At 34.0% G+C, this 12,955-nt stretch overlaps 1 protein-coding gene across 1 annotated transcript; it reads left to right on the top strand.

The window, feature by feature from the left end:
• The first annotated feature begins 5,087 nt into the window (after positions 1–5,087).
• Positions 5,088–9,827, top strand: ccr6b (chemokine (C-C motif) receptor 6b). The gene is made up of 2 exons (XM_074660606.1): positions 5,088–5,270; positions 7,941–9,827. The coding sequence occupies exon 2, from the start codon at positions 7,950–7,952 to the stop codon at positions 9,039–9,041; it is 1,092 nt and encodes a 363-aa protein (XP_074516707.1). The 5' UTR covers positions 5,088–5,270; positions 7,941–7,949; the 3' UTR covers positions 9,042–9,827.
• Positions 9,828–12,955: the final 3,128 nt, after the last annotated feature.

Genomic DNA, 12,955 nt, shown 5'->3' with positions numbered 1-12,955 from the left:
TCTTGACGGGAGACTTTGACCAATCACAGGTCATTTCAGAGAGAGAGAGTGTTCCTATTGGCTGTGCTGCGGCTGGTGGACGGGGCTTGGTAGTTCCTCAACTGATCTCAACATGGCTGCCGGGTCATAAACTTTCTCATTTTACAGCTAAACAGTACACTACAGGATGATTCTGAGAACATCTGAGGAGAGAAATAGTCATTACAGTAACAGAATATTGATTCATATTTGATCAGCGCTGCCTAGTTTGACCGTTTGATCAGAGTTTGTGAGTGATTGACAGCAGCTAAGAGACGGTAAACTCCAGATCAGCTCTGATTGCTTGTTTTCCTCAGGTCTGTGAAATCCTGCAGATGCCATTAGGAGCACCGGAGGACACCGGAGGACACCGGAGGACACCGGAGGACACATTTTATAAAAATAAGTTTTTTAAATCATATTTGCTTCATTTCTACCATAAATGAAGCTCAGTTGAGATGGTTTTACCCTCCACTATATCCCTACAAACGATGACTTGCTGTCCATATGAACTCATTGGTAGTAATGATTAACTTTTTCCCAGCAGCTGCTGTCGTCTCAAAGTATCCATTGAAATGACAGCTCTATCTGCTGGTCATGTTGAGGAAAAGCAACTACTGCAACTACAATTATTGTACATTAGTCCATAGCTGCTTCTTTTCAAACTACTAGTCTGACACAAAACAAGTAAATAGTCCAAAAATATCAAAACATACAGTTTTGTTAAGGATTCATTAAATCAGGGTTTACAATAATAGAATAAATTGTACAGCTTACAAATTAGAACAAGCAGAAAACCCAAAAAGGAAAGATACAAATAATATATATAGGCATAGACAAATGTAAATGTTATTTAAAAAAAATTGGTTCCTAATCTGGGGGTCCCGACCCCCCCTAGGGGGTCGCCAAAGCTTCACTGAGGGTCGTGAGGCCTTCTTGATAATAAGGGATGTGTTCAAAGACTGAAAGCAAGAGTGAGGGAGGGCAGCAAAGTTTTACTTAGTAGTTTGTAAAAATGTATTTGAAATTTCATTGATGATATGAATGAGATTTTCTGTATTCAAAAAGTCTGATGGCATATACAGTAGATACTACTATTACTGCTACTATTACTGCTACTATAACTGCTATTATTATAATTAGTAGTCATATTTGTATTATTGTTACTGCTACTATTACTGCTATTATTAATAGTAGTAGTTATATATTTCTATTATTATCACTGCTACTATTACTGCTATTATTAGTAGTATTAGTCATATTTCTATTATTATTACTGCTACTATTACTGCTATTATTAATAGTAGTAGTTATATATTTCTATTATTATCACTGCTACTATTACTGCTATTATTAGTAGCATTAGTCATATTTCTATTATTATTACTGCTACTATTACTGCTATTATTATTATTAGTAGTCATATTTTTATTATTATTACTGGTACTATTACTGCTATAATTATTATTATTAGTAGTTATAGTTCTATTATTATTGCTGGTACTATTACTGCTATTATTATTAGTAGCAGTCATATTTATATTATTATTACTGCTACTATTACTGCTATTATTAGTAGTAGTAGTCATATTTTTATTATTATTACGTTATTATCAGTAGTAGTAATTATATTTATATTTTTGTAACTGCTACTATTACTGCTATTATTATTAGTAGTAGTCATAGTTCTATTATTATTACTACTACTATTACTGCTATTATTAATAGTAGTAGTCATATTTATATTATTATAACTGCTACTATTACTGCTTGTATTAGTAGTAGTAGTTATATTTATATTATTATTACTGCTACTATTACTGCTATTATTATTATTAGTAGTCATATTTCTATTATTATTACTGCTATTAGTCATAGTAGTAGTCATATTTATATTATTATTACTGCTATTATTATTAGTACTGGTCATATTTATATTATTATTACTGCTATTAGTAGTAGTAGTCATATTTATATTATTATTACCGCTATTAAGACTGCTATTAGTAGTAGTAGTCATATTTATATTATTATTATTACTGCTACTATTACTGCTATTATTAATAGTAGTAGTTATATATTTCTATTATTATCACTGCTACTATTACTGCTATTATTAGTAGTATTAGTCATATTTCTATTATTATTACTGCTACTATTACTGCTATTATTAATAGTAGTAGTTATATATTTCTATTATTATCACTGCTACTATTACTGCTATTATTAGTAGTATTAGTCATATTTCTATTATTATTACTGCTACTATTACTGCTATTATTATTAGTAGTAGTCATATTTTTATTATTATTACTGGTACTATTACTGCTATAATTATTATTATTAGTAGTTATAGTTCTATTATTATTGCTGGTACTATTACTGCTATTATTATTAGTAGCAGTCATATTTATATTATTATTACTGTTACTATTACTGCTATTATTAGTAGTATTAGTCATATTTCTATTATTATTACTGCTACTATTACTGCTATTATTAATAGTAGTAGTTATATATTTCTATTATTATCACTGCTACTATTACTGCTATTATTAGTAGTATTAGTCATATTTCTATTATTATTACTGCTATTATTATTAGTAGTAGTCATATTTTTATTATTATTACTGGTACTATTACTGCTATAATTATTATTATTAGTAGTTATAGTTCTATTATTATAACTGCTACTATTACTGCTATTATTATTAGTAGTAGTCATAGTTCTATTATTATTACTACTACTATTACTGCTATTATTAATAGTAGTAGTCATATTTATATTATTATAACTGCTACTATTACTGCTTGTATTAGTAGTAGTAGTTATATTTATATTATTATTACTGCTACTATTACTGCTATTATTATTAGTAGTAGTCATATTTCTATTATTATTACTGCTATTAGTCATAGTAGTAGTCATATTTATATTATTATTACTGCTATTATTATTAGTACTGGTCATATTTATATTATTATTACTGCTATTAGTAGTAGTAGTCATATTTATATTATTATTACCGCTATTAAGACTGCTATTAGTAGTAGTAGTCATATTTATATTATTATTATTACTGCTATTAAGACTGCTATTAGTAGTAGTAGTCATATTTATATTATTATTACTGCTATTAAGACTGCTATCAGTAGTAGTAGTCATATTTATATTATTATTACTGCTATTAAGACTGCTATCAGTAGTAGAAGTCATATTTATATTATTATTACTGCTATTAAGACTGCTATCAGTAGTAGTAGTCATATTTATATTATTATTACTGCTATTAAGACTGCTATCAGTAGTAGAAGTCATATTTATATTATTATTATTACTGCTATTAAGACTGCTATCAGTAGTAGTAGTCATATTTATATTATTATTATTACTGCTATTAAGACTGCTATCAGTAGTAGTAGTCATATTTATATTATTATTACTGCTATTAAGACTGCTATCAGTAGTAGAAGTCATATTTATATTATTATTACTGCTATTAAGACTGCTATCAGTAGTAGTAGTCATATTTATATTATTATTACTGCTATTAAGACTGCTATCAGTAGTAGTAGTCATATTTATATTATTATTACTGCTATTAAGACTGCTATCAGTAGTAGAAGTCATATTTATATTATTATTACTGCTATTAAGACTGCTATCAGTAGTAGTAGTCATATTTATATTATTATTACTGCTATTAAGACTGCTATCAGTAGTAGAAGTCATATTTATATTATTATTATTACTGCTATTAAGACTGCTATCAGTAGTAGTAGTCATATTTATATTATTATTATTACTGCTATTAAGACTGCTATCAGTAGTAGTAGTCATATTTATATTATTATTACTGCTATTAAGACTGCTATCAGTAGTAGAAGTCATATTTATATTATTATTACTGCTATTAAGACTGCTATCAGTAGTAGTAGTCATATTTATATTATTATTACTGCTATTAAGACTGCTATCAGTAGTAGAAGTCATATTTCTATTATTATTATTACTGCTATTAAGACTGCTATCAGTAGTAGTAGTCATATTTATATTATTATTATTACTGCTATTAAGACTGCTATCAGTAGTAGAAGTCATATTTATATTATTATTACTGCTATTAAGACTGCTATCAGTAGTAGAAGTCATATTTCTATTATTATTATTACTGCTATTAAGACTGCTATCAGTAGTAGTAGTCATATTTATATTATTATTATTACTGCTATTAAGACTGCTATCAGTAGTAGTAGTCATATTTCTATTATTATTACCGCTATTAAGACTGCTATCAGTAGTAGAAGTAATATTTCTATTATTATTATTACTGCTATTAAGACTGCTATCAGTAGTAGTAGTCATATTTATATTATTATTATTACTGCTATTAAGACTGCTATCAGTAGTAGAAGTCATATTTATATTATTATTATTACTGCTATTAAGACTGCTATCAGTAGTAGTAGTCATATTTATATTATTATTATTACTGCTATTAAGACTGCTATCAGTAGTAGTAGTCATATTTATATTATTATTACTGCTATTAAGACTGCTATTAGTAGTAGTAGTCATATTTCTGTTATTATTACTGCTACCTCTGCTTTCTCTCTCTCTGTCTCTCTGTCTCTCTCTCTGTCTCTCTCTTTCCCTCTACCCGTTTCCGTGCCTCTGTCGTATCTAGTGCACAAGCATGGGGGATCTCTTGTTGGGTCTCTAAATTATAGAGTACGGTCTAAACCTGCTCTCTATGAAAAGCATCTTGAGATAGCTTCTCTTTGACGTTATTTAATAATATATTGAATTGAATTGAATAGTTGCTCATTAAAACAAATCATTTCCTTATTAAGCATGACCTTTGGGTGGGAGGGGGGGGTAGTTGTTGTTGAGACTGTGGGCAATTGGGGTAAATCAAGCAATTTTGCAGAAAATCAAAGCACTGCTTTGAAAGCAACAGAAACCTCCAAATGTGCATCGCAGGGGGAATGTCCCTGCATGTGTGTGTGTGTGTGACGTTAAAAGTAGGAAGATCAGTGATGCACTGTACTGTATGCGGTTCTGGCTTTATCTTCTTCTTCTTTTGATATTTTAAGCACACAGTATTTGTGACATAAAGCCCCCACACTGAACTCTGTCTTCAGAAGCAGCTCTGGTGCCTGGGAGGAAGAGCTTTCACTCTCTTTTGACTTGATGACATCGGACCCGGAGGATAAAGAAATTAACTGAGAGAAAATCATCATTCTGCAAGGTATGTATGTTCTCAACAGAAAATATGAGCACAAATAAACAGTAAACGCTCCAAATTCTGTGCTGGATTATCCATTTTATTTTTCAGTTTGGTAACTGCATTACATACTTTGATGTGCATCTTTATGTATTATTTATTTAGTAGCATCTAAGTGTGGAAGTGTAATTTAATGTTTTGCTCTTGATATAGTGCATGTTATACTTTTTAAATCTCTAAGCTGCACTGCATTGATAAATGTTAAAGATTTACTAGATCAGTTTTAAAACTTTAAAATTATTATTTTTTTATCACTTTAAATTGGATAAACTTTTAAATGACTCAGGTTTCACAGCTGACACATGACACACACACGGAACACTTTTACAGAACTGTCAGTTCTGTAAAATATGGAAACAATATTTACTCAGCACTTGAAGTTCTCAAAGCGCGTTTCTAAACAAAAGGTTCAACCTTTTCTCGTTATATTATCTTCCCAAACAGAACAAAACCTTCCTCATTGACGAGTGCTATACATGATCTTACTGTGGTGATTTGTGAGAAGTGAAAGTGCTGAAAACAGAGACATCATCATATTGTCATATCTGTTTTTGACATCAGGCTTTTCGAAGAAGTAAGTTGAAGCATGCAACATGTTTCTCACATGCTATTATTTGCATAAAGGAGAACTCATGTGTTCATTGCTGCGCTATGCGTGTTGGGTTTGTGTAATTTAATATTCATCAGTTAAAACAGAACAGTCTAATGTTCTAGTATCACGCATAGAAACACTTCATCATCACTTTTAGATTTCCAGTATGTTTGCTGGGGTTGCAAGTTGGTGAGCTTCCTACACACTTACTGACTCTCAGTGATACATCTGAGATCTTTGCTGTTAAAGATCTTATCAGCTTCTAAGATCAGACAAAGCACGAAGTGCAAGCACCTGCAGCCTACCCTTGCGTGCATTTCCTTAATGTCTAATGGGGCTGAAATTGGGTCACTCACACCCGGAGGAAGAGCTGAACTAGAACACTGGCTTTTATCCTGTAAACAGACAAAAAGCTGTGATGTGAGTGTTGCCCAGTCCATGTAGCGTGCACTAAACTATCAAAACCAAAATCTGTTGGAGAATAAATACATTGGTTATTAACCATTAATAAAGCCATTGGTTACAATTCATGAAACTTTTATCAGTAGTGGAGGAGAGAGTATTCAGATCTGTAATTTAAGTAAAAGTAGAAATATCATCGTCTAAAAATGCTCCATAACCAGTAAAAGTCCTGTGTTCAAAATGTTACTAGCAAGTACATTTGCTCAGTACAAGTACTGTATTTATATTTACTAAGTACAAGTACTATACTTAGGTCCAATTTTGTGGTACTTGTACCTTTCTTAGTAATTCCGTCTCTCCTACTGTCTACTTCTACTCCAATTAGGAGGCAAATATTATCACTACATTAATCTGACAGTTTTAGTTACTAGTTATTTTGCATATTCATATTATTAATAGAAAATATCATCAACTAAAAACTCCTGATGTAAAATCATAGATTAAACCACCCATCAGTATATAAAGTAGTTACAATTAGCCCCAGCTTTACCAGCTGTCACATTAAAGTGATGCTTACACATGAATGCACCCAGAGTTATAATCCAATAGTATAATAGATTTGATTCTGGAATGGGCCATTCTGAATAATGAATACTTTTACTTTTGGTACTTTGAGGGTATTTTGATGCTAATACGGATGTGTACTTTTACTGAAGTAAAATTTTGAATGCAAGACTTTTACTTGTAACAGAATATTTATACACTGTGACATTACTACTTTTACTTAAGTAAAAGATCCGAGTACTTTTCCTGCCACTGAACTTAAGTAAGGGTACAGAAGTATTATTAACAAAATGTATTTTTTGTCAGAAATGAAAGTGTTCATTATGCAGAAACACTACTTTCAGAGGGTTATATTATTACAAATGTACAGTATTATTGGATAATATTACTTACTGTTATAATGTCCATATGTGGCAAATGTTTTTAAAAACTGTTTTTATTGTGCTTTTAACAATTGAAACTTATAAAACATAACTGTCCACATGAGAGGCCATACAAAGTATAAGAATTATAACAATAGATAAATAAAAAGGGGGTAGATGCCTATTACCTTTGTCAGTGAACCAGTGTATCTGTAGAGGAATGTGTAGCAAACTTTAAGTACATTATACCTTTATTTCTTTTATTTTAAACTAAAAAATTCACTGAGGTTGCCCTCATTTACAGACCTGACGTCGAGTGACAGACAAGTCAAAAGCAATTACAGTACAGTACTAGGTAGTTTAACAGTAAAGCACTGTATCATAGTCTATAAGTTTTGCTGGTAATATCCTAATGTGTAAATTAACTAGTAGCTTTAGCAGTCAAATACATGTAGTGGAGTAAAAAGTGCAATATTTCCCTCTGAAATGCAGGGGTGGAGTATAAAGTGTAAAGTATTATACAATTAAAATACTCAAGTACAAGTAGCTCCAAACTGTACGTAAGCACACAGCTTTAGTAAATGTACTTAGTGTACATTCCACCACTTCTTATCAAAATGTGACACCAAATTTGTTTTGGAAAATATTTTTCATTTTGTTGTATTCCCCTAATTATTTGCTGTTCGGTGTAAATGCTCATCTTTTCTTCTCCAGATCAAAATCATGGCGTCGGTGACTCCAGACTATGATTACAGTACAGGAGCAGATTACCCAGGAGATGAAGAGCCCTGTGACCTCGACCCTAACCCCATGGAGGTCATCACCCAAACGTACATCCACTCCTTCATCTGTGCCTTTGGCCTGATCGGCAACACTCTCGTAATCGCCACCTACATATTCTACAAGAGAACCAAGACAATGACAGACGTCTATCTCTACAATGTGGCTGTGGCAGACCTGATCTTTGTGGTCGCTCTGCCATTTATCATATACAACGAGCAGCACAGTTGGTTAATGGGTCCTGTGGCTTGCAAGGTGCTGAGGTCAGCCTATAGTATCAACCTCTACAGTGGCATGCTCCTGCTTGCTTGCATTAGTGGCGACCGTTACGTCGCTATAGTTCAGGCTAGAAGATCCTTCGGCGCTCGCTCGCACACTCTGATCTACAGCCGCCTTATCTGCTCAGCTGTTTGGGTGTCTGCAGTGGCTTTAACTCTGCCCACGCTCCTCTACACGGAGCGCTTTGAAGAGCCGAATCTGGGGGCTCAGACTGTCACTGTGATGTGTCAGCTGTCTTTCAGTAAGAATGAAACCGCAAAGCTAATGAAGGTGGTGGTTCCCAGCCTTCAAATGGCCATTGGCTTCCTGCTACCTCTGCTGGTGATGGTGTTCTGCTACTCCAGCATCGTGTGCACCTTGCTGAGAGCAAAGAGCAGCCAGAGGCACAAGGCCGTCCGTGTGGTTTTGGCAGTTGTTGTGGTTTTCATAGTGTGCCACCTTCCCTACAATGTGTCTCTGCTGAACCACACTCTGTCTCTTTTTAAGGAGAGGAGTTGTGAAGCAGAAAAGATTAAACTCCAAGTTCTGGCCATTTCCAGGAGCATAGCCTACCTCCACTGTTGTCTCAACCCCATCCTCTATGCCTTCATTGGGGTGAAGTTCAGGAGCCACTTCCAGCAAATAATGCGTGACTTATGGTGCTTTAGCAAAATGTACATCTACAATGCTCGCTCATCACGGGTGACGTCCGATATTTGCGCCTCAGGCCGCATGTCTTCAGATGGCTCCAACAATATGACATCATTCAGTGCATGACTCTGCAGTGGTGCAAACCCTTTAAGGGGATCATTAGAAATGCCAAAGATCAAGCAGCCTCTCATCTTTCCCAAGATGTTACTTTGCTGTAGCTGTACAGAAGAAGCATCTGTGCAAAATGTGCTTAAATAAAACATGTACTGTATTTGTAATCTACTGAACTCTCAGCAAACATTAGCATGTTACCTTCAGTAGAGTGTTACAGGAATGAGTCCTAAAACCAAGAAGTGAGTTAGCATTTTAATACTTCCTGTTCCCTCGTCTGGAAGTCAGTGGATTTTTAGTTAAAATACATTAAAAAATACATTAATAAACATCCCACTCGTGAAGCTTTTACCTGTCTTAAAAATGGCGGTTGTTAACAAAAATGATAAAAAGCGGTGTTCATTTGTGGACATTATCTTACTGAACTAATCATAAATGTTTGTTTGCCACAGAGTATATTTTCTGCAATAATCCAAAATCCAATAGAAAAATACTATTAGCTTTTTGGGAACCAGTGCAATGCTAACTTCTGCGTTGGCTCACAAACATACATCATCCCTGCAGCACTCTATATAATATACTATAATATTGTAGAGGTCTTATTTTTCCAAAGTGTTCTAAAAAGCACAGATTAGACAGTTAGTCACTTTCTACATGAATGCAATTTGTTTTAAGTATTGCACTTCCATAAAGTAGATGGGATGCCTCAGAGACAAATTTAAAAAAGGTCAAAATCAAAGCAACAGAGACTGAGATATCCTGACTTTTAATTTGTAATAAGGGTCAAAGTCCAAAAGATGCCGAATCCCACATTTTTCATAATGCAACCACTAGCATAAGACATGCTCTGTCTTTCAAACTCCGTGCTCTAAGTTTGTAACACAGGCTTTCTGTTCAGAATTTGTCTCAAAATCCATGCAGAGATAAACCCCCCAAAATCTATCTGTTTTCACAGACTGATTAAACTGATAGTCGTGTAAAATTAGAAAAACTGCTCAATTAGTGTAACTGTAACTGTTGATCACATGATCACAGGTGAAATTAATAACACAAGGGCTCCATTTTTTGTAAAGCTGCATTCCAGGCAAATCCATCTACCCGACTTCAAAAAGAAGCAATTGTCAAACGTCACACAACGCTGCACACGGTAAACCATCAACTAAAAGGCAATGTAAAGTACTTTTACCTGTATTTAATTATAATTATAAATACCATCATTTAGTAAAACCTGTTCTGCCTGTAAATTGATGTCTAAATATGTCGCTATGTTATTAGGTAGCTGGTTACGGCGAACAATCTGAAAGTTATCTTCTCTGCACAAAAGTTATTCGGTAAAACATTAAAAATGCCAGAACAACGTGGAGGCTGCACTGCTGGAGAGTTCAATTGTGTGTACACAAGAAACATCAGTTTGTCACGGTCAGCCATGGTTTTTGTTTGGCGTTGTGCACCTGGAACACTTGGAGATGGAAGTTGGAAATTTGAACTGAGAAAATTCTGACCTCCGAGTTGTCTGGAACACAGACAACTCGGACAATGAAGAGTCCCAGCACCTACTGTAAATGGAAAAGAGCCATCATTTATGTTATTAATTACACGTGTGCTATTTATCCTATGACAAGTCAAAATGACTGCTGTGAGAAACATCTATACAATGGTTTTACATGATTTTATGATTAAGGCATAAGCATATAAGAATATCTACTGAATGTTGAGGTAAAAACATACATCTTATGTCAATATCTTCATTTTCAAGTACTCAGATGGACATATATGAAACCCTGCCGTTATGATGCACTTCTTGAGGCACATGAAATTACAATTCAGTTACAATTGTTTTTTTTTTTTATATTATACACCTAAAATTTGCATATATTATATATGAATGGTTTCTTGATATAAAAAAAAAATGTAAATACAAAAAGTAAATTTCTCTGCTGATGACATTATCCTGTTTACATCTGGTAACTAGCAAGCCCTGTTCCACTTGCATTTGATTCAGTTCAGAAATATCTGAGTGATTGTTAGTGCACAGAAAATTTAATAGATTTCGACGCAAACACCTAGATATATTTGCTCATTATGTGTTATCCTTAAAACCTCATCTGAAACCAATTTCAAAGAAGTTGAAAGGCTTTTTTCTCTTTTTTTTAAGTCTGCCCTTGTGTATCCTGTGTATTCCCTCCTTCAGACACCACTGCTGTACATTTACTAGTCTGCAAAAAGTTAATTTCTCTGTGATTAGTATGAACAAGATGAAATAAGAGGGGATGAAATTTTTATTTACAAAACACTGTCTATAGAATAAACCCAACAACATCTTATATGCATGTTAAATCACAGGACTGGTTGACTTGGATGTTCTGTGCATGGAAACCAGATCATGACGAGTGCTTTTGTTGCTATTGTTAAAAATATAACTGGAGGCACTGATCTATGATTGAGACACATTTGGAAGTTTTATTGTTATATAGGCTACTTTGTCACCATAACAACAACTTCTTGTTTTCTTGTATTCCTATGTATGTTTTCTAGAACCATATACAGTACATACTTAATTTTGTTATACCGTTTTTTATGTTTTCTGTATCTGATTGTATGCTTCTGTCACATTGCCTGATTAAACACGGTCTCTGAAAATGTGCATTTTCTTTAACAGTTAATCCGAAAATTAATCTCTATAAACAGATACCCAAACCAAAATCTTGCCCCGTAGCCTACCTATGCAGAATCTGTAGGCAAGATGTAGGTATTTTGACCAATCATGTTTGAGCAGGCTTTGGTTGAATGCAGGTAAACAGTCTGTGTAAAAGACAGGAAGCACTGGCCGAATTGCAATCTTTGAACAATTTACCTGTTTATTAGTTTAAAATGAGCTTGTAAACTGTCTCAGGCTAAACAGTCTTGCATCTCAAGTTTCTAACCGGACTGTAAACAATGAACAAACAGCACACGGATGAGGAAGTCTTGGCATGGATATCTGCTGGCTACACCGTAATTATGTCAACGGGAAATATTGGTTGTTGCCGCCAGGCTAATTTACGAATCATACTGGCAAAGGCATGATCTGCCCTAATCTGCCTCTGATTGGCCAGCTTGTTCTCATTTCCAGGGCGTGAAATACCGACGCTTCGCTACAGCTGTCGACGTGTGATACTGGCAAGGCACCCTTTAGCATCTTTATGAGACACACTGGGTTTTCCTACAATGTAAATCCATCCGCGTCAACAGTAAACGCTCAGGGAAAGTGTACTGGGAGTGACTGTGGTGACGAAGTTTAAAGATGAAAAGAGACGCACAGGGCGGATGTGAGGGGAGGTGGATGGGCCCAGAACACAGGGCTTTCATCCAGGCGTGCTTTAAATTTCACTTTTACGTTACAATCAGCTTCATTTTCAGTGTCATTTTCACTGTACAAACGTAGTAATTTAAAGCCCAACCATGTCGTTTTTTTCCTAAACCTAACAAAATGGTTTTGTTGCCTAAACCTAAAGTGAGGCCAAGGGACAGTATGTGACGAGTTGGGATGTGAATGTGTTGGATTGGCTAGTACTCGTTGCCTTGGTTGGTTGGGTTGGTTAGGTTTAGGCATGAGGAGTCAGATCGGTTTCAGTAAGAATATCAAGGTGAGCCAATCAGAGGCAGAGTAGGACGGGTCATGCCTTCGCTATAGTAGGAAAAAAATATCTCTACCCCCAGAGGCTAAATCGTCGTAAAACCAATTTTTCATTTCATATATTTGTTTATTTGATACAAAGCACGTTAATTGGCATCAGTATAAAATACAAGCTGTAAACATGCATCAGTTAGCAAGAATGCTAATTTACATCTGTAGTCCCTAGGCAGGTAGCAAAAACTTTATTCTTTTTGACTTTAACTCAAAGCTGATTAACTTTTCTGCACTTGTAAATGTATTCTTTGTGGGGCAA

This window comes from Sebastes fasciatus, chromosome 15 (genome assembly GCF_043250625.1).
Source record: "Sebastes fasciatus isolate fSebFas1 chromosome 15, fSebFas1.pri, whole genome shotgun sequence".
Taxonomy (NCBI): Eukaryota; Metazoa; Chordata; class Actinopteri; order Perciformes; family Sebastidae; genus Sebastes; species Sebastes fasciatus.
The sequence above is the reverse complement of the archived record's forward strand: the minus strand, read 5'-3'. Positions and strand labels throughout refer to the sequence as shown.